This window comes from Heptranchias perlo, chromosome 24 (genome assembly GCF_035084215.1).
Source record: "Heptranchias perlo isolate sHepPer1 chromosome 24, sHepPer1.hap1, whole genome shotgun sequence".
Taxonomy (NCBI): Eukaryota; Metazoa; Chordata; class Chondrichthyes; order Hexanchiformes; family Hexanchidae; genus Heptranchias; species Heptranchias perlo.
In genome coordinates, this window is record NC_090348.1 from 10,490,043 (window position 1) to 10,512,924 (window position 22,882).

Below are 22,882 nucleotides of genomic sequence, written 5' to 3' on the forward strand. Positions count from 1 at the left end.
TTAGTTTTTTTTTAAACTTATAACCTCTATAACAAAAAGGTCCAAATTTTCATGTCCATTGAAAAGATTACAATAATTTTAACCAATACCTATTTTCATCCTTATCAGCCACAAAAACAGTGATTAGTAGAACTTCTCAACTTCAAATAAAAATAATTATGCCATAAAATTTAATTCATTTTAATTCACAAATCCACCAGTGTGATTGTTCTTTTCAGGCTGAAGAAATAGTAAATTAAAATATAATTCCAAAAAATCCATGTAAACTGTGCAACAGTCCTCAATCAAGTGAAAATACCAGTTCTGATAAAGGGTTATCTCTGAAACATTAACCTGTCTTTTTTATTTTGTGATGCTGGCTGATCTGCTGTCTGTTTCCAGTACATTTTGATTTTGATTCAGATTTCCAACTTTTCATTTTTTAAAAAAAATGTGAAATGTCCTTTCATTCTAGTCTTAAAACAGTTAACATGGGAGTTCCAAATAACTCAACCAATATAACCTGTTGCTCTGAGGATTAAATCTCAACTTTCCTGACAATCAACACTTGCTCCTATCTGGGTAATTGTGTGATCTGGCGCTCCCAACGGGCAGCCTAGCTCACAGGCAGTGCAGGTCGAAGATTCGTATCGACATTATTGTGTTCTAGCCTTGTAAGTGCAGAATCACATAATCATCCTTTATATCTCCTTTGGATGGGTGGTATGGGGAATCTGAGTTTCCACCAATGCCACCCTAATAAATCAGGATAATATGCACAGAGTGGAACTGTCCCTGCTGGTAATATCCTCTTCTCCCTGTTTCCCCACCTTCTCTAATCCCTGATCACATTAAAAGTTCATTTATCTTGTCCTTTAAGGAGGCTCTAAATTAAATCGTAATAATCATTCGGGATTTGAACCCTGGCTTAACACAAACTGAGTGATTCAATTCAAATTCAAGCCACCTTCAGAGGTTCCTATCTAATATGGTTTCGGAAATATGCAATTTCCTCCATGGTTGGTTTCATATTTTCTGATTTTATTTTTGGAAATGTACCTCTTCACAGGTTCTGTTTGGACAAGTGCAGCTTCAATCATAGCCTTCATCCAGGACTCCATTTCCTTGGCTGTTTCCGTGTAGAAATAATAGGTCCGCATATTGGGATGAGCAGCCTGATCAGAAATGACAGTGATTACTAAGTTACGTGATTCCTGTAAAAAAAGAGAAAAGAGAATCAATGTATAGTTATCACAAAATCACAATTACTTCAAATGGAAATGGAAATGAATAGTGTCTTAGGATCAAGTCGAAATATAACATTTCTGACTCTGCCAAAAATATTCCAGCATAATTACGATAATTCTTACATTAAGTCAAACTACACAGTAGAAGCAGTAATTCTATACAATATTAAAACCTTCAATTGGTTAGGTTTCAAAAAAAATTCCATTAGTCGATCTCACAGACAAAATAAGAGGTCTCCTTTCTCATAATGGTTTCTATGCCACTCTAATTCTTCCTGTGTCCCTCTCTTAGTTTGTGTTCCACTTTTTCACTGTATGGCTATCACATACTTTCTATCTTTGTGTATGATTTTCTCTCATTCTTTCTCCATGCACTCTTCTCTGTGTCTCCCAATGCCTTTTGATGCTTCTCATACATATTCCTACCAATGCACTCAATTTTTATATCTTACTTTTGTTTAAGCTGTTCCTAATTGCTTACCATGAGATGTCTTTTTGGGCAAAGTTATTCTAAGATACAAATTTACAACAAAACCAAGTGTATTGTGACCTCTGCTTGATGCTGCTGCCCCTAACCCGAATCCTGATACTGCTGCATCTCCCTGCCTATGTCTCAATCATAGTCGGTGCAGCACAGGAGGAGGCCATTCGGCCCATCGTGCCTGTACCAGCTCTTTGAAAGAGCTATCCAATAAATCCCATTCCCCTGCTTCTTTCCCCCAGCCCTGTAATTTTTTTTTCTCTTCAAGTATTTATCTAATTCCCTTTTGAAAGTTGTGATTGAATCTGCTTCCATCACCCTTTCAAGCAGTGCAATCCAGATCATTACAACTCGCTGCGTAAATAAATGTTTCTTCATGTCGCCTCTGGCTCTTTTGCAGATCACATTAAATCTGTGTCCTCTGGTCACCGATCCTTCTGCCATTGGAAGCAGTTTCTCCTTATTTACTGTCAAAACTGTTCATGGCTTTGAGCACCTCTTTCAAATCTCCCCTTAACATTCTCTGTCCTAAGGAGAACAACCCCAGCTTCTCCAATCTCTCCATATAGCTGAAGTCCCTCATCCCTGGCACCATTTTAGTAAATCTCTTCTGCACCTTCTCTCTAAGGCCTTGACATCCTAGCTAAAGTGTGGTGCCCAGAATTGAACACAATACTCCAGCTGAGGCCTAACCAGTGTTTTATAAAGGTTCAGCATAACTTCCTTGCTTCTGTACTCTATGCCTCTGTTAATAAAGCCCTGGATCCCATATGCTTTTTTAACAGCCTTCTCAACTTGTCCTGCCACCTTCAAAGATTTGTGTATGTGCACCCCTGCTCTCATGATTTTGAACACCTCTATCAAATCTTGCCTTGAAGGAAGACACCAGTTGGTGCAGTAAACATTATTCTGACTTTTAGCTCCTTTAAAGTGCTATTGGGTACAGCACTTGGTTATCTGGGTCGGCATGTGTCGAGAGGAGGCAGCCGCATCTGGCAGGCAAAGTAGTGAAAAATCAAAATAATGTAATTTGTAAACAAAAAATACTTGCATAATATATTAACCTTTCTGGCTACACATGGTTTACACCTTACCAGAACAGAGGTAAGTACTGGGCTGAGTGGGCACAGGCTATCCAGGAGCTAGTATAACATGCACAAGAGAGAAGCTGTGCCACTCAGGCTGAGGCCTGGGGTGCAGGATGCAATGGTGGGGTTGGGATAATGGAAATAGATTTTTCACACAAGAAATTGTTTCTTTTTTGTGTGAAGAATTTCTTTAGTTATATTTAGCTTATTGTGTTTTTTTTTTAAGTAACTCATGTTAAGATGAAACTTGCCTTGCCTTTCTGGCCACAAAAAGCCAGGGGTTTTGCAGATCAGGCAGGATGCAGAGACTTTGCCCTAAGGCTAATGAATAGATGCACCTGGACGAGGTATGAACAGTTGCTCGTCAAGTTGACGATCCGGATTCTTTCCCCTCAGTCTGGTTCAGTAATAACTGAAGTCGACCACGTAGGGATTCTCAAAGTGACTATGTTGAAGCTGCTCCATTGTATCTTTGTACTTGATTGATTGACAGCCTCTTGATCTGGAATATATCCAGCAGGCTTTTCACTACATCTTCAGTTCAATTTTGATTGTGTCTAGGGCAATGTATGAGCTCTATGGTGAAAGGCAAGATCATCGCCTTACTCACACACAACAGATCATGAAGTCTAACAAAGTCAGTGTCCCCCACAGTTTTTTGGCCTACGCTCTGAAAAAGATATTTTTAAATTCTTGAAGACTGGTTCGATCTTTGCTGTTTTCCAAGTATACATTAGAGTATCTTCCATTTTTGTTTGCTTCTGTAATGTAATAATTCTCTAAATAAATTTGATCTGCAGCTTTAACCTGAATGATATGGTCTGATAACATGGTGTTTTTCCACCTGTCAGAGAGAAGAGGAATGTGTGGTGAGAATCCCCTGCAACTTCCAGTCTGAATCATCTCAGTAAAAAGGGTAATTGTTAATCCTGTGACATGCTAGTCCTGTTCACAGCACACATAACAGTGTAAGTCTGTGATCACAGGAGGCATCAAACTGTCTATGGATACTGTATTTTGCTGTGAGCACAAAATATAGAGCTGGGAGAGAGCCAAATTGCAACATTGGATGCTTAAGTGTTTTTGATTGGTTGCTTAGTATGTTTTATAGAACAGATATTGGTTTGTGGTCATTTCCTTTTAGTGAGTGAGACATTTGAGTCAGTCAGCATGTTTTGCACTCTATCAATAAGAGCCAGGCACAAAACTTAGGTAGGTATTTGTAGCAGAAACATCGAACATACTTACTTGGCTGTTTCAAGTGAATTTCCAACAGCTGTGAAACATCCAAAGAGTCCACCAGTTGCTCAAAAGTATAATTGGAGGTTGAAAATAAACAAAGGCATACATATTAATAGTTATATCCCAACGATATTAGTAACCACAGTAATGCTTTTGGACATCACAACAGTTGGTTCATGTTTAAACAGGATTATATAAAAAGAGTTCATTGGTCATTTCATCTTGCTAAAATTGCAACATTAATAATTTAGACCATGTTGAAAACAATACTGAAATTCAAAGGGAAACATTTTCAGATTTTTTTTTAAAAAATAGACAGACCAGGTGTTGAATCTGAGACCTTCCTTGCCTGCAAGGCTCAGCTGTTCTCTGACCAGAGATGCTGAGCCATTGGATGATGGGTGCATTTTTAATTATCTAACAAAAAATGTCAAATTTTGGATTTCCATACAGTTCATACTTGTCAATCAGTATTAGGTTAGGTTAAAATATGGCTCCCTTCTCTCAAAAAACATCTCTGTATTTCACAATGGATTGCCCATCAGTCAAAAAACTCATCACCCGTTCATAGCTCCTTGAAAGTGGAGTCACAGGTGGATAGGGTGGTGAAGAAGGCATTCAGCATGCTTGGTTTCATTGGTCAGAACATTGAATGCAGGAGTTGGGATGTCTTGTTGAAGTTGTACAGGGCATTGGTGAGGCCACACTTGGAGTACTGTGTACAGTTCTAGTCACCCTATTATAGAAAGGATATTATTAAACTAGAAAGAGTGCAGAAAAGATTTACTAGGATGCTACCGGGACTTGATGGTTTGACTTACAGGGAGAGGTTAGACAGACTGGGACTTTTTTCCCTGGAGAGCAGGAGGTTAAGGGGTGATCTTATCAAAGTCTATAAAATAATGAGGGGCATAGATAAGGTCGATAGTCAAAATCTTTTCCCAAAGGTAGGGGAGTCTATAACGAGGGGGCATAGATTTAAGGTGAGAGGGGAGAGATACAAAAGGGTCCAGAGGGGCAATTTTTTCACTCAAAGGGTGGTGAGTGTCTGGAACGAGCTGCCAGAGGCAGTAGTAGAGGCGGGTACAATTTTGTCTTTTAAAAAGCATTTGGACAGTTACATGGGTAAGATGGGTATAGAGGGATATGGGCCAAGTGCAGGCAATTGGGACTAGCTTAGTGGTATAAACTGGGCGACATGGACATGTTGGGCCGAAGGGCCTGTTTCCATGTTGTAACTTCTATGATTCTATGATTCTATGATTTAAAATAACTAAAAAGATAGGTTTAAAGAAACATTGCTTAGCGGAGCAAAATGAGTTGGATACTTGCTACTGAAATAAATTCTAATGGTTTTCTTCAAGCGGGCACTCCAGCTTTAAGCTTTTAGAACACAATTCTTACAGAAGGGACCATGTATGGAAAGCAAACACTGACCTTAAATGCATATTTTCGGTTTATATGATCTTCAGGAGTAACTGGAGCTACCTTAAAACTAGGCAGAAGAATACTTCCTAGAATGCCTTCTTCCTTTTCATCTGCCAGGGAAGTAGCAAAATGAAAGTCCTTTTACTTCTTAGTTATTATAACAACTTGCATTTATATAGCACCTATAACTTAGAAAAACATCCCAAAGTGTTTCACAGACAAAAATGGATGCTAAGCCAAAGGAGGAGATAATAGGAGGGGTAACCCAAAGCTTGCTCAAATAGGTGGGTTTCAAAGAGGGTCTTAAAGGAGGAGGAGAGGGAAATGGAAAGCAGGGGCGGGGGGTGGTAGGGAAAGAATTCCAGTGTACTGGGCCTGGACGGCTGATGGCACGGTTGCCAATGGTTGAGCGAAGGGAGGTGGAGTGCACAAAAGGCCAGAGGAACAGAGCATTCAGTGGAGTGGGGGGAGGGGAAAAAAGAGGTGAGGCTGGAGCAGGTTACAGAGATAGAGGGGGGGAATGAGGCCATGAAGATATTTAAGTGCAAGGATGTGAATTATAAATTGGAAGCAACGTAGATCAGTGAGGAGAGGGTAGATGGGTGAGTGGGACTTGGTGCAGGATAAGAAATGGGCAGCAAAATTTTGCATGGTGAAGTTTATGGCGGATGGTTGGCCTGCCAAGAGAGCACTGGAATACTCGAATCTGGAGGTGACAAAGGCATGGATAAAGGTTTCAGTGGCACATTCACCTTGGATCTGAGAAAGACAAATCACAATATTTTCTTAACGGTGAGAGACTAGGAGCTGTAGAGGGGCAAAGGAATTTAAGTGTCCATCTACACAAATCACAAATAGCTAGCATACAGGCACAAGAAGTAATCAAAAAGGCTAATGGAATGTTGGCCTTTATCTCAAGGGGATTAGAATACAAAGGGGAGGAAGTTATGCTTCAGTTGTACAGAACCTTGTTCAGACCTCATCTGGAGTACTGTGTTCAGTTTTGGGCACTGCATCTCAGGAAGGATATATTGGCCTTGGAAGGAGTGCAGCGCAGATTCACCGGAATGATACCAGGGCTCCAAACATTAGATTATAAGGGCAGGTTGCATAAACCTGGGTCGTATTCTCTTAAGTTTATAAGGTTGAGGGGTGATCTAATTGAGGTGTTTAAAATTATAAGGATTCGATAGTGCAGATATAAAAAAGCTATTTCTTCTGGTGGGGTAAATCTATTTGGAGGGGGCGCAATCTTAAAATTAGAGATAGACCATTTAGGAGTGAAATCAGGCAGCACTTTTTTCACTCATAGGACAGTGGAAATGTGGAATTCCCTCCCCCAAAAGGCTGTGGATGCTGGGACAATTGGAATTTTCAATACTGAGATCGACAGATTTTTGTTAGGGAAGGGTATTAAGGGATATGGATCAAAGGCGGGTAAATGGAGTTGAGGTACAGATCAGCCATTATCAAACTGAATAGTGGAACAGGCTCGAGGGGCTGAATGCTCTTCTGTTCCTATAACCAAATGTTAATACTTCTACATCCAAATCTAGTTTCATGCTTGTTTTTTTTAAAAATAAGATTTGCTGCACTTGTTTCTTATTCATTTCCTTATTCTGTTTAACTATTTACTTCCTACGGTTAAAGTTTGAACAGCTTAAATGAAAAATGTAATTTGTACAATTTATTTTTAAAACTCTATTTGCCAAGTAATTTTTACAATGTTTGACAGCAATGGACAGTACCATTTTTATCACAAACATGTGAGATCATATGTTAGCACAATAAACAAAAGCAGTTTGTGTAAGCATGACATACTTGGATGTTCACCATTATTTGGTATGCAAACTGGCTCAATTATTAGGAAGAGAACTTTCCAAGGTATGTCTCCTTTAACTGTTGGTTCTGATCAAGAATTTAGTCAACAGTGATGGAAAATTCTAGCTTTTATTGTGGGTATAAAAAGGAGCTGCAGGCTGTCTTAAATAATCAGGAAGCAACTGCCAATAGCAATGAGCATTTATGATTGCGGCCAGTGGCTTGAAGCTGCAAAAAAATTATGACAGATAGAGAACTAAAGGGTGAGTAATCTGTAGCCAAAAGCATGTCAGAGAAGCAACATGGAAGTCCTTTCACCAAATGGATGTACGAAGAAGCTGCATATTCCAAATTAGCAAAACGTATGGAAGGCAAATGCACTCATATGTCCAATTACAAAACACATATTGTGCCGACACTTGACGGATAGCTGTCCAAATAAAAGCTGTATGACCATATCACTTGCCTCAATATGACAGTTTAAAAGACAAATACAATTCCCAGATCAATGCTGATGATGTGAAAACCAGTCATGCAAAAGATCTAGTACCCTGGACACCTTTGTGTATAGTATATAACAAAGAGCTGAACGATATGTGAAACCCCTTACAAGAGACTGAGCAGCTATATCTAAGAATGCAAGATCAGATGGTATACTCTGTTCTCAGCTCCAGCTGTGGATAAAATAGTTCATTAATCTGGTGACTCGGAGTAAGAAGGTGGGACTTTGCAACTGATTCCCCGACGTAGCAAGCTTGTGATTTTAGCCTGGGGGAGGGAGAACAGCAGCAGAAAGGTTACCTTTCAGAGGTAATGACAGGTGAGAAAATAATATTTGCATTTATAAATCAAAGATACATGGTAGACTCTTCCTACGGAGGGATAATATGCTTCTCTGTAGTACCGTAATAACGGAGATATCCAGCCATCCAGCGGTGACAAGCCATTAAATTAACAATGCTCTTGAAAAATGTTCTGATGAACTTATCACCAGAAACGGACACTGGAGCAGAGACAATTAAGCTGAAAGGCACTCATTACAATTCAGTAGAATTATGCTTTGCAGCAGTTATTTCCTGCTGCCGTCAGTAGAAATATTAAAGATGGTAATTCTTAATAATTTGCATATTCAATGAACCACACGGACTTTTAAAAAAAAAATAATTACAATAAATTAATTAGTCCTGATAAAAGAAAACTCTGAAATATTTTACTGCAGTCCTGCAAGTATATAAAAATGTTTGTAGCTGCACCAACAGTATTTTAATAAGTTTTTTTTTAAAAAAGAATTTTCAAACTATTAGGGCTGATTAAAAAAATGCTCATCAATGTGAGGAATGGCACTCTCTCACTCTGGCACCCAGAATCATTATCAAAACTCCCAGGACATTCACAAAATGCACAGCATATACAGTGTAAGCTATATCTGCTGCCTCAACAGAAAGCCGACTGCACCAGTGCAAATTTTTCCACTTCCCACACCATCTATTTGTTAATTGAGCCTACCAATTTATGCAAAATCGTGGGCAGTTTTGTTATGGATCTCAACCTATTCAGAAATGGATCAAGACTGCCCAACCTCATTGCACATAGGATTATTACAGCTTACATAAAAATAACTTTCATTCAATCTCATGGGGCTGACTTTGAACCCAGGGGTTCCAGAGATGGAAGAGTTTGAAAGATCACGGCACCATTTCAGGACCAATGGAAAAAAGACACATCAATCAAGACATACAACATAGGGACTTCAAAGGACACTTTCGGACCCTCAACTTCAGTTTACCAAGCAAGTTGTAAACCCTGCATTATCCTGTATTTAAAATATCAAGTTAACAGCAAAAGTCGTCTTCATTTTTTTTTGCTGTGCTCACCAAAACAAACTTTGATGTACAGATCTCAAAAAAAATCAGTAGTTTTAGTTTCCCAATGAGTAATGATCAATTATCTTTTGGTTTATATCGGTTTACCAAGCCACCAAATGTTACATTATTTTGAATCAACAGTTAATCAACATCACAGAGTCAAGATTTAGGATTTAAACATTTAGAATCAATTATGCTATCAGTTTCACTATTACCTTATGACCGCTTCAAAATGTCAGCCTACATATATGATTTAGTGCAACTCTTAAGGGGTTATGAATCAATTGGGTGATATTTCAGGTGCCCTCAAGAAAACTTTCATTCTATGAAAACGTGCAGGAGTTTTTTTTTAAACGCAGGGCGTTGTTATGATCTGGAAAGCACTGCCTGAAAGGGTGGTAGAAGCAGATTCAAGGGAACCTGAAAAGGAAAAATTTGCAAGGCTATGGGTAAACAGCAGGGAAGCGGGAGCAATTGGATAGCTCTTTCAAGTAACAGGCAAAGGCACAATGGGCCGAACGGTCTCCTTCAGTGCTGTAAGATTCTAACAGCTTTCAGATCTAACTTTTCACAAGCATGCAGTTTTCTCCCAAGTCATTTATTTTATTAATTTTGGTAGCTTAACTGCAATTATTGCTCTTCGGGATTTTGGTAGAAAGGAAAAACTAGAAAATTGTTTGCGTTGCTCAATCTGCTGTTACCTGCAAATTCTTTGTGAGTTGCAGAAGTTTCTTGGTTTGTGGTTGTTCAATTTCAGCAATATACCATATTAGTTTTTAAGCTAGTGGTGTCCTAACAACACAATAAAGAACTCGTCTTTCTGTAATGCCTTTCAAGTCCTCAAACACCCTAAAACGCTTCAAAGCTAATGGGTTACTTTTGAAGTGTAGCTAGTTTTTTTAAAAATTCATTCATGGGATGTGGGCGTCGCGGGCAAGGCCAGCATTTATTGCCCATCCCTAATTGCCCTCGAGAAGCTGGTGGTGAGCCGCCTTCATGAACCGCTGCAGTCCGTGTGGTGAAGGTTCTCCCATGGAGCTGTTAGGGAGGGAGTTCCAGGATTTTGACCCAGCGACGATGAAGGAACGGCAATATATTTCCAAGTAGGATGGTGTGTGACTTGGAGGGGAACGTGAAGGTGGTGTTGTTCCTGTGTGCCTGCTGCCCTTGTCCTTCTGGGTGGCAGAGGTCACGGATTTGGGAGGTGCTGTCAAAGAAGCCTTGGCGAGTTGCTGCAGTGCATCCTGTGGATGGTACACACTGCAGCCACAGTGCGCCGGTGAAGGGAGTGAATGTTCAGGGTGGTGGATGGGGTGCTAATCAAGCGGGCTGCTTTGTCTTGGATGGTGTCGAGCTTCATGAGTGTTGTTGGAGCTGCACTCATCCAGGCAAGTGGAGAGTATTCCATCACACTCCTGACCTATGCCTTGTAGATGGTGGAAAGGCTTTGGGGAGTCAGGAGGTGAGTCACTCGCCACAGAGTATAGTCACCGTTATGTAAGCAAACACGACAGCCAATTTGCACACAGCGAAGTCCCACAAACAGCAAATCAGATAAATGACCAGTTAATCTGTTTTGGTTATGATGATTGGTAGATAAATGTTGGCCAGGACACCAAGAGAACTCCCTTGCTGTTCTTTGAATAGTGCCAATGGATCTTTTATGTACACTTGAGAAGGCAGATGGGGCCTCAATTTAACATCGCATCCAAAACATGCTATCTCTGACAATGAAGCAACACTTCAGTAATGCACTTAAGTGTCAGCCTTCGAGTATCTGCTCAAATACGTAGTTAAGATTGAACTCTGAACCTTTTGACTCAGGCAAGACCACTGAGCCAAGTTGGCGCTTTAAATAAGAGCAGTAGCAGAATGACGTCAGGTTTAAATAATTGTAAATAAAGCTAGAGTAGGAAGTCAAAGGCTGTAATAGCAGTTCATTGGTAGAGTCCTTTTTTCCAGTGTTACAATTACTATTGACCTATACCGTACTACTGGTGATCATTGTATAGCTGTTAGGAGTGAAGTGAAATTAATTGTTTGGATGAGTATCTCTGTAGAGACAGATTAAATGCTATAAATCACACTTAGCTCAGTTTTATCAGCAGCCAAGAGACCAGAATTCTCTGCGGAAATGAGCTTTGAGAAAGTGATTGTATTTCTATCTTTGTCAAACATCTGAACTGCAACAGTATAGCATATTAACAACCAACAGCAACAACTCATGTTTCTCCAACCCCCCCAAAAAAAATTATATTGGGGGCTAGATGTCTTGATTGAATAGTACTTGTAATATAGTGCCTGCCCTAATAAATATTTTACATGCAAAAATCCCCCTACTTAGGTTAATTAATACAAGCAACAGACACAAAACCTGAGAGATCTTTAAACAACCTATTCTGAATAAAGCTGCAGATTTTCTCATTTAGTTTTTAAGTCAAATCATCAGCTCTTTTATAAAATGGTTTCCAAAGCTGAATTCTGCATTTCCTAAAAATGATCTGCATCTCTGCAGTTCAGTTTATTGCACACAGCCATCTTACCTCTATAATAGAACAGGCACAGATCGGCAAGCACAAACCAGCGTTTCTTCCAGAGTTTCATACCAGTACTGTCCTAAAAATTAGAAATGTTATATTCAGGCATCTTCAATGGTTTAGCTATTTGTATCATTGCTGACACAGACCATTAAGTAGCACTCATTAAGAGCAGTAATCACCCATTTTGGTTAAAAACCCCAGCCCCATATCTTCATATGATACACAATCAATGTCACTCCTGCTAATTGTATATTTTGCCCTTAACCTTTCCCTGATAGTTACAGGTCCAATTGTGATCAAATTGGTGAGGGTTCAAAATAAAATCACGTTATTCATGTCAAAATTATAGTACGCTTTGTCAGGCCACCTATCCTTTATTATAACTCACAGTATTGTTAAACAATATATTTTACATTCCAGTGTGGACAGTTTTATAAATAGACATTTATCTGGTCAGTAGAACTGACTCAAAAATGCAGGCAGTGACATGGCCTTTGGTACAATTACTTAAACGTCTGTGTAATTTTAAACACAACTAACTATTGTGGTTTAAAATGTATCCAAAATTGAGTGCCGGTATCTGAGGGGATCTTTATTAAGTTACATACGAGGAAAAGGAATGAAAAAGTGGGATTACAAGCTTTACAATAATAGTCTACAGGAGTGGGAACTGAAAATACTGGTGGATAAATTTCTGAAACAGTGCAGTGTGTAGCAGCAGTAAAGACAGCAAACAAGGTCTTGAGGTGTACAATCAGAGGGATAGAATACAAGTCTGGGGAAGTAGTACAGTACTTGTACAGGAGATTGGTTTGTCCACAACTGGAATGTTGTGCACAATTTTAGTTACCGTACTATAGTGGGGACACCTTAGCTTTGGAAAAGGTACAATGAAAGGCCACTGATACATGAGATTATGCACTTCAGCCACAAGAGGATACAGAAAATGGAAGTATTTATGCTTGAAAAGGGAAGGCACAGGAAAGAGGTTACAGGAATATTCAAGATTCAGAGTGGGATAAAAAAATAGAACACTAATAATAGGTTTTATATAGTCACAAACTCTACAAGTTGGCATGACCTCAAGTTCAGAAAAAGAAAGTTGAACAGTTTAGATTTAATTACTTTAAGCAGAGGGTAGTCAGAGTGTGGAATACAGTGTTGGGGTCGGAGGATAATAAATGAAGATTGCTTCAGTAAACTCAAGAGGATGGATGGATATTTGGCAAGAAACACTATTGAGGATATGAGGTGGAGTGGTGTATATTTTCCATATTTCAGGGCTGGCCTGACAAGCAGTCATGTTCTTCTGTGGCCCTGTATATTCTTGTGCTCCATTGAAGCAGGTCTTTTTGCACAGTGATGGAAAAGAGACTTGTATTGGCCCTATATTAAATCAGGTATGAGAAAGCATCCCATCCAGACCACACAAAATTGATCAATGAAATAATTAGGCCTCATCTGATTTTAATTAGGAACTGCTGGTTTAGAGAGCAAAGTGAATGTTCTGATACAAATTTTTATGTTACAAGAACAGAGAAGTATAATTTGAGATTGCTATAGTCTGAAATTCCATCGTTTTGATACAATTATATTTAAGTAGAAGATTAACAGTGGATGGCAGTACTGTGAGACCTGCACTCAATCAGAGGAAATGAGCTGGAAGATAATGTGGCCTTGTCTGATAGCATCTGTTTCCTTGGACTTTGTTTGTTCCTGGATTATTCAGGGCAGGTTTGTACTGTTCAACATTACTCTGCCCTCGAGAAAAATGTCTCTTTGATCTGCTCAGTTGCCACTTGAGGAAACAACAGTTTGACAGTTAACTTTATCAAATTACAAATATATTTATAAATCAGAAATCTCGATTGTACCTAAAATGGCTGAAACATATCGGGGGGGAAAACTGGATGGTTTCTACTATTCTGTCTCTGTATACATGCATATTTTTGATGTTCTACCATTATTTCAATACTTAAAATATACCAATATAAAGGGGAAAAAAATGATTTTTTAAAAATAAATTGTAGTCCCAAAGACCATGAAATGCGATGCAATTCAAACAAACGGTGGTGTATATTTAGCAATACCTGTTTGTAAAGCCAGCCACGCTTTATAACTGGTGCATTTGTATTCCTCTTAATAGAGTTGGACCTTTTACCAAAGTTGTGAATTTTCTTTGAAGGTCTTGACGACTGAATAAAAATTGAGAGAAAACAAATACTGAATCAGTAAAACTAATTTTAACCAGTTTGCCAAATAAATCCTACTGTATAATAGAAAAAGGAAATAAGAAATTATGGGACGCTATGTACAGTGACTAGCTGTTTATAAAGTGTACATGTAGCCAAATATTCTCTGCATAATATGTTAGAATGCTCCACTGATTGCCGTGTAATGCAGCAAACTGCAGCTAAGAATGCTTCATATTGGAAAAAGAAATGTCCTGACTTCACATTATCAAATGCATCTGTGCAGATTTTACATTTTTAAAAATATTACAATAGATTTCTAAAAAAGAAAAAGTTTTGGAATTATTTTACAAAGATTTGTTCAAATCGCACAGCCATTTAGAAATAGTGCTAGCCTTCCCTCTTCATTCTTGTGTCTTAGCTGAAGCCTTCTCCACAAATCCAACCTTAGCTTAGTTTTTTCCTTTTCAGGTTCTCCTATCTCTCTGCCATCAACTTATTACAGAAGCTATATTAAGTGAGATGTGTTTGGGTTCCATCTTGTATTGAGTATTCCATTTTGTTATTAAAAGGCAGTGTCTTCAGAAGACTGCTGAAACAGGCAGTATCTGGAACATGTCCAAAATCAGCTTAGACTTTCAAGGCTCCTTTGTGGAATCATAAAAAATAGTTGCCTGTTGTTTGTGTAGTTCTGACCTTCTGGTAGATAAATCTATCTGTCCTAGTTGTTTTTACCCTTTCCCTAGTTTTTGTTAGCCAGGCAGTTTATGAGTGAAGGGCGTGGATGTCTACCATTCAGGCAGCGAGTCTCTGGACTGCTGAGCTAATGGAAGTTAATGTAAATCAAGGGAAAAGATCATGGAAGGGGTATGATGTAATGGACTGGAGCCAAGGGTATTGTAACACGAATGAGGGGAGATCGAGGGTTGAGCATCCTGCTACTGAGCTCAGCAACTGTATCGTGAGGTTGCCAGCAGCCTTCACATCATCGTGTGACTTGTCTGTGAATATAATTTCCTCTAATTAATTTATAACTGAAAGACTCTGCGTCTAGTACTCTCATTCCTGGCATAGAGATGACTCCAAGCTTTTCTCCCCATCACTTATAACAAACTAGTCCCTAAACAAGTGGTACAGGAAAGCCACAGCTAAATCCGTGCCCGTTACTTTAAGCCAACTATGAGTTGGCGGACAACCGTACAGCTTGGCTCACTTTCAATTTTTCCCTCTACTTAAAGGGAGTAACCTACTTCAACTTTGTTCATCTCCCTGTTGATCCAGCTAAAATGGTCAAGTCACCATATGGGGAAATAACACGAATGAACCATTCCACAGTAACGTATCACTGGCTACTCCTTCAAATTAATGAAGACGCTGCATTTGAAAGCACATGTTTAAACTCAATGTTCTACTTATATGCTGCAAGAATATCATTTTAGATTTTATATTCCTATAAGTAAACTAGAAATGTTAGTTATAAGCCAACCATAAATCATTACAGACTTAGCAGAACAAACTTCCTTGTGTGTTCTACCCAATCAATGCAAATCCCTTGGAGTTCCAATTCAGACTAATATATGCTCCACTAACCAAATACTGATGAGGCTGGAAAGTTCATCCATCAGTCATTATTCAAAGAAGCAACGTAGAAATGTTGCAGCAGATAGCTACATGGTGACCATCAATTTTAAACCTTTAAACGAGGAGCACCTTGTACAAACACTATTAAAATACACTGAGTGATGCTCTGAACTCCAGATAAAGCTGTTTCAGCCATCAAAATCTGTCACTCATGCATCACCTGCCACACCACTTTACACTTGTACCTCAATCACGAAGTATTAGTAAAGTGTAACCCAAGGTCTGTAATACTGATGCCACCACAGACCCTGCATCGTAATATGTGGTGCCTTTATACTGGTAATCACCCTGGCCTTCCCTCCCCTGTACACAGCCAGGTATAATCAGAAATCCCAGTAACAGTCCAAGCACATATCAATGCCCTCAATATACCAGGACTTTGACATCACTTTCATGTTTCTACGATTATTTAAATGCCACACATAAACTAATGCTCCCTGATCATTTCAGATAATGCTTGCATCGATATGTAACAACGGTGCTGGTTGTACATTGGAGTAGCATTTTGCCAGCCCCTTTATACTGAGGAGCCAACATAACACCCCAAGATATATTATGGATCAACTTAATTTATACTTGCTCACTGGCATGAGCTCACTCCTCAAATCAACACCAATGCACTGTGCAACACATGCCAGCCAAATAATAATGACCATTCCAGCTTCCACCAAAACCCACAGCACAACCCTACATACAGGAATGTAAGGCAGGATACACTGTGTAAGGCCTGGATATGTGCAGTACAAACTGGAGCACTTGTTGTGCACAATCAGCATTATCTTGTCAGTAGAACTGAAATGCATGAAAGATCAGCACAGAAAGATTCGAGGTGTTAACCAGGTGTAACAGCAGTAATACACTGAAGTAACATTGCAATCATACTCACACCCACTGTCAAAAAAGACCATTTTGCATAATTCTTTGTGCAAAGAGTTTACACTACAAGTTTTATTGGACAGTTTGAAACAGTGCAATCCAAAATGTAATTTTGGAAAGCACTACAGAGGCAAATCAATGCAAAACAAAGAAACAACAATACCAGTTGATCAAAAAACTACAGTCAGCCTCATACGGCTCGTGAGCAACACCCAATAAATAACATTGATTTATGGGGAGTGGTGATCTTAGTTTTTCATTTGACAACAAATCAGCGTCCATTAATCACACATTGTATCGACATAGAAGCCACACACTCATGGCTTCCATGAGTAGCTTGAATACATTTCTGAATATTACTGCATCAATATACTATGGGAATTTTTAGAAATTAATCTGCAAAGAGCTAATACTTGCAAAGTATAGAACAGTCCAGGTTTTTGAATGACTCAATGCAGTGTCATAACAGCATTATGTCATTATTTTTAATGAAATGCCAAAAATCTAAGATCAACGGTACTTGGAATTACAGAACATATTGCTGGATGATTCATTAGAAGAGTCATAGTACAGGTGCCCAATTCAAAACCTCTTCACAGCTAAAACCGCAAGTGAATCAAATTACAGGTTAGTTTGCAAATCTCCAGACCAAGATAAAGTTTGGAATTCTCAAGCTGTAACAGTTCAGATTTTTATGCTACATCAAAATCAAAGTGACTATCTTTGAATTCAATTTGATGTTGATGAATACCCATACTTAACTCTGCTCGTCAGGGTTACAGTTGGGCTTCCTGTCAAGCACATTGACACTTACAAGAAAAACAATGTATTTATAATCCTGTTATTTCAGTAAACGTACACTGAATTATTTAAAAGATCAAACCACATCTGACAAAAGTAGTTACTGTATTGAACTACATCATTGATCAAGAAGACTTGAAAGCTGCAGTCCATTTTAATTCAATTTCCTATTAGCATTTCGAAACCTGCAATGTAGTGGGCAGAGCTCTGAAATAAAGCCGGTCAGAAACGTGGTTTTGTTCTCTCATCTCTATTTTCTTTTGTACGACAGCAAATTTTTTATCTAGCATTTGGTTTCAGAGTTATATGACTATGTTGTGAACTATTCAGTATTAAAATGGCTGCCACCTTATACCTATTTTGTGGCAGTTAATGGGAAATGAATTACGAAGAAAATTACAATGGTAATTTAGCTCTAATTTGCCACCATGCAAAAACAAAATATTTAGGCAAATAAGAACAGAACCACTTTCCTGGCTGGCTTTATTTCAGCTGAAGTTTCTAAAGTCAGTTTCTACCCACTACATTGCAGGCCTCCAAATCCTAACAGCCACATGGAATTAAAATGGATTCCAACTATTCTTTATTTTCATAGGACTAACTTGGAATGTAGCTTCATTTGATATAGCCGCAAAAAGCAGTTGAAGAGCGCGCACATGTGTGTGTGGTATATATAGACGTTCAAGAGAGAGACATAGAAACAAATAGGATTGGTGCTTTAAGATATCCTGGATTCAGGAGTCTCAGGATTATTGACTAACATCTGACAAAATCAAGGGTCAGCAGAGATTTACCTTGAATTAAGGGCTTTCATTCACAATTTAAGATTCATTTTTAAAACTCCACATATCGTCCAGCTCAAGTTGATACATAAGCAGAAGAAAAGTTTTCCTGCATCAACTTGACTACAAGACTGGCCCAATTAATTTTGCTTTTGAGACTTACTTTTGGTGTGCTCTTGCTATCAAAGGTGACCCAAAATAAAATCTATTATTTTCATTCCATCAGTACACAGCAGTTTTACAGATTTAAAATAAATAATAAATGAATGAAAAGTCAGTTTGATACATCTCCTATGACATTGGACTTGGAGTGCAGTTTCTGTTGTCAACAGCCTAAATATGATAGCACTTTACTCATTACTGTGATATAGCAAATTTATTGAAGCATTGGGCTGGAACTTGTTCCGACCGGAGTGGCAAGGCTCTCTGCACATGCTGCGGATAAAAAAAATACGAATATACTCACTGCGTAGGCCACGGCGTCCATTTGCTGAATTTTGAAATCTTCTCCAGTGGCGCGCTCCGAGATCAGCGCAGGCCATGTGCGCATGCAAAGACTGCGAGACTGGAAGCCCCACCCACAAGCAGACAAGTAATGCTCATTCATTTAAATTGACTTTCCCTATGTTAGTCTAAATAAAAATTTAATATAACATACTTTATTATAAAAAGGCAAGGAAATGATTTACTGAAACACACAAATTAAAAGTTAAAAAAATAAAATTTATTCAATAATTTTTTTAATGATCGAAAAATATTAAAATAGGAATAATTAGACGTTCCACATTTTTAAAATTAAATTTTTTGTTGTTTTGCAGTCATTATAAGTCTCCGCGTTTTTAAAAGTAGCGTAGGGCTGGCATTTTCAAGTGTACCTTCTCGTGGCGTAAGTATCTTCGTTCCAGTTGGGCAGATGGGTAAGTTTATAATTGTTTGGTGATTGTGGCGTGGTTGGCCCTTTAATTCGGGCTGCCAAAACACCGTTGAACCAATCAGAGCAAGTTTGTGATTTCCGGGTTTTAATGCGCATGTGCGCTTTTGCGAACTTGCTCTGATGAATTCGACAGCGGTTGGGATGGACACCATTACGGAGTGGTGTCCAAGGTAAGTAAGTTCGGGGCCAATATGTCACAAGGCTGGCACGAGGTGACAATGTTATCTCCTTACCAATACTGCGAAACACAGGCTTCACAGCTATGATATTTTTAATACTGTTGACATACAATTTTACATAGAAATTATACCTGGAATCAGGCCTTTTGGCCCAACCAGATCATTTGGTGTTTACCCTCCACACTGCTTCAATTGCTAACTCCAGGAGTGCATTCCACACCCTCACAACCCTCTGTGTAAAAGTTTCTCCTGCTCTCTGTCCTAAATCTCTTACATTTAATCTTATATCTATGGCCCCTCGCTCCAGACCCCTCAATCAGTGGAAATAGTCTGTTTCTATCGATCATGTCCCATCTCTTCATAATTTTAAACACCTTTATCAAATTACCCCTTAATCTCCTCTGTTCTCAAGAAAACTGCCTCAATTTTTAAGTCTTTCTTTGTAATTGTATTGATTCATACCAGGCAGCATCTTAGAAAATCTGTGCTGTACCCTCTCTATTGCCCCAACATCCTTCATATAATGTGGAGCCCAAAACTGCACAGTACTTCAACTGAGATCTTACTAAGGTTTTATATAGATTCACCATTACGTCTCGACTTTTATATTTATAAATCTTGCCATAAAACCCAATATTCTGTTAGTTTTTTTATCCACTGAAGGCACTGCTTTTAATGTCTTATGAACCTGAACCTTGAAATCCCTCTGCTCTTTCACATAACCCAGTCTCCCTCCATTCAAAATGTAATTACTACTTTTACTTTTTATAAAATCAAAATGTATTACGTCACATTTACAGGCAATGGGCCGTGTCGCACCCGTGGTTTCGGCGGTATGGGGCCTCTCAAACATCCAAGAGAGCTTCTTGGCCGCGCACGCACGTTTCCAGCGTGATATGCGCCGGACGCCATCATGGTATAGGAGTTAGCGCATGCGCTAATACCGAACGCTGGATGCATGTACTAGGGAGAAAATGCGTGCAGAGTGCAACACTGATTTAAAGTGATAGACACCATTTTGGACCTTAACGCACAGTCTTAACCACGTACACCTGAACGTGTCTGAGAGTGCCTGTGGGACCCTCCCCCCACCAATGCTATTTAAAAGGGACCGTGTAGGATTTACAGGTTAGCTGCTGGATTATTGCTTCTGGCTACTGGTGGAAGAAGAAGTGTTTTTTGAAGCTCCCTATACTTACCCAGAGTGCCAATAGAACATTTGAGAGTGGTTTGGCAAGTACTGCCTTACGGTTCGGAAAGTTACAACTGTGGTTGAAAAACATTTCTGGCAACCATGGGCGGTCTCTGCTAAGGCTCCTGCTGGGCATTCAGCACGACTGGGAGCGTGCAGAGGGGCCACGCAGAGCAGATCAAGCTGCGAGGAGAGGGAGGTCGAGGAGGCGCAGGGCACTGAGCAGGAGGCTGTACCCAATGAGGGCCTTCCAGGACTAATTCTCTTACTTCAACATGACCGAGAAGGGTTGCATCCAATGCCTGCGATTCACCAAGGAAGTCGGGACCAAGATCTGTCAACTGGTGCGGCCACAACTGGAGCAGGGCAAGGACAGCATTGCCTGTGGCTGTGACGGTCACCGTGGCGCTGAATTTCTATGGCTCAGGATCATTTCAGGCCTCTGCTGGTGATATGTGCAACATCTCGCAGTATGCAGTGCACTGCTGCATAAGAGAGGTCACATAAGAGATGCACTGTACGAGATGAGGAGTAGGTTCATCACCTTCCCTGTTCACAGAGACAAGTGAGCAGGGGGGGGTTCGCTTGCATTGCTGGCTTCCCCATGGTGCAGGGTGCCATCGACCGCACGCACATTGCCCTGCGTGTCCCGTATATCAACTCGGCTGTCTTAGTCAACCAAAAAGGCTTCCACTCCCTGAACGTGCAGCTGGTGTGCGACCTCACGCATCGAATCATGGAGGTTGATGCCCGCTACCTTGGCAGCAGTCACAACGCCTTCGTCATGCAGCAGTCCAATGTGCCAGCTATCTATCACTTGTCTCGGCAAGTCAAAGGTTGGCTACCGGGCAACAAGGGCTATCCCCTCACGCCGTGGCTCAAGACTCCGGTCAGGGACCCACGCACACGTGCACAGCAGGTCTATAATGAGAGCTATGCTGCCACAAACAACATCGTGGAGCACACCATAGGCCTCCTCAAACAACGCTTCCGCTGCCTGGAGGAGCCCTGCAGTACTCCGCTGAGTGGGTGGGCAGATTAGTGGTGGTCTGCTGCATGCTGCACAACCTCGCCATCATGAGGGACCAGCCTTTGCCACCAGTGATTGGAGAAGACCCTGAGACAGAGGTGGAGAAGGAGGCAGTTGAGGAGGAAGAGGCTGAGGCTGAGGGGGGGGGGGGGGGGGGGAGGAGCCGGAAAAGGAAATGGAGGAAGACGCAAGGGTGCAACAGGGACCACACGCCTTGTCTGCAAGGGCTCTGCGTGCTCGCCTGATCCATCCCCACTATCAATAATGTCAAATACATCCCCGACTCACCAACATTCCGACACTCCCCACCTGTCCACTCCCACAAGGCAATCAAATTGCCCTCCATCTGATTGCACTTCGGTTTTCCCCTCAGCTCATCGCACAAATAAAAACCACCATCAAATGCAAATTCAAAGTAACATTTATCAATGAATAAGTGAAATTATGGAAACAAAACAGAACTATTCACCCTTGTGCATTGCCTTAGTGCCTGTTGTTCGTGTGCCTTTACCTATCCTAATGCTGCTATGAGGTGCTTCCCCAGTGGCTGGAGCATGGGAGGCTGCTGGGCCTTCAATGGAGGAGTGTGCAGATGGCCTTGGAGGACGACCTCCAGCAGCTCTGGGCCGGAAGGGCCCGGCTTCAGACTGCACCATCTCAGCATAGGTTGCAGCAGTCTGGCCTGGCTGGCCTATAGGCAACAACGAGGGCACTGGCGGAGTGGCAGGGGTGGGAGCAAGAATGCTGTCGTCCTGAGAGAGGACAGCAGGTCAGACTGCCATGGCGCCACTGCCACTCTCCTGGGGCGGCACCTCAGCAATCCTGGTTAATCAGCTGGAGAACGGATTGCTGGAGTGCAGTGACACCCTGGAAGCCCCGTTCCACAGTGGTCCCCAGAACTACGATAGCAGCAGTCTAAGCTTCCATTGCAGCAGTCTGAGCAGCAATTGTAGCTTGCAGACCTTCGATGACATCGGTTTGTGCTACAATGGAAGCCGCGACATCAGCCATCAGACGCTGCATCGTGGTGGGCTCCACAGGTGTGCTGATGGAGGTGACCACCCATTCCATGTTGGAAAGGATGGGCTCCAAGCTCTGCGCAAAGCCCTGTACCAAGTTGGAGCTGGACTCCTCCAATGCCATTCTCATTGCGTGCGCAGGCTTTCTGGCAGGCTTTCCAGTGCTCCAAGCATTTGGAGGTTTATGCCCATCAGCCGTCTTCTGTAGCCTGGCCCATCAAAGTCCTCATCTGACTCCTCTGCAGCAGAACTAGTGAGTGACCTCGCCCACCGGCGAGCTGGTACCTGCAGTATCCGTTCCCCCCCTGTCCCTGCGCACTTGTGCCCGGTGTTTCACCACATGCAGATCCCTCCTCTAACCTAGCCTCTAAACGACGTGCAATGTCAGTCTGAGCTGGTGGAAGCGAGCGTCAGATCAAGTGACGGTGTGGCCTCAGTGTCCTCCTTGGATGGTGCCGCCATGTTTTCTTGGGTATCTGCAATGACAAAGGGAAACAGGTTCAGTTGTAGAGTGGGGAGAGGAGCAAGTAAGATGTGCGTGCCAA

General features: G+C 40.8%; 1 protein-coding gene across 6 annotated transcripts in view; it reads right to left on the reverse strand.

The window, feature by feature from the left end:
• The window catches only part of plekha5 (pleckstrin homology domain containing, family A member 5), a 268,257-nt gene that overhangs the window by 59,005 nt on the left and 186,370 nt on the right, over window positions 1-22,882 (reverse strand). For all 6 annotated transcript variants that reach the window (XM_068004746.1, XM_068004742.1, XM_068004741.1 and 3 more), the window contains 4 exons: window positions 13,782-13,886; window positions 11,695-11,767; window positions 5,475-5,575; window positions 1,039-1,154 (listed from right to left, as the gene is read on the reverse strand). In XM_068004746.1, the coding sequence (XP_067860847.1) occupies window positions 1,039-1,154; window positions 5,475-5,575; window positions 11,695-11,767; window positions 13,782-13,886 (395 nt within the window). The remainder of the gene's footprint in view (window positions 1-1,038; window positions 1,155-5,474; window positions 5,576-11,694; window positions 11,768-13,781; window positions 13,887-22,882) is intronic.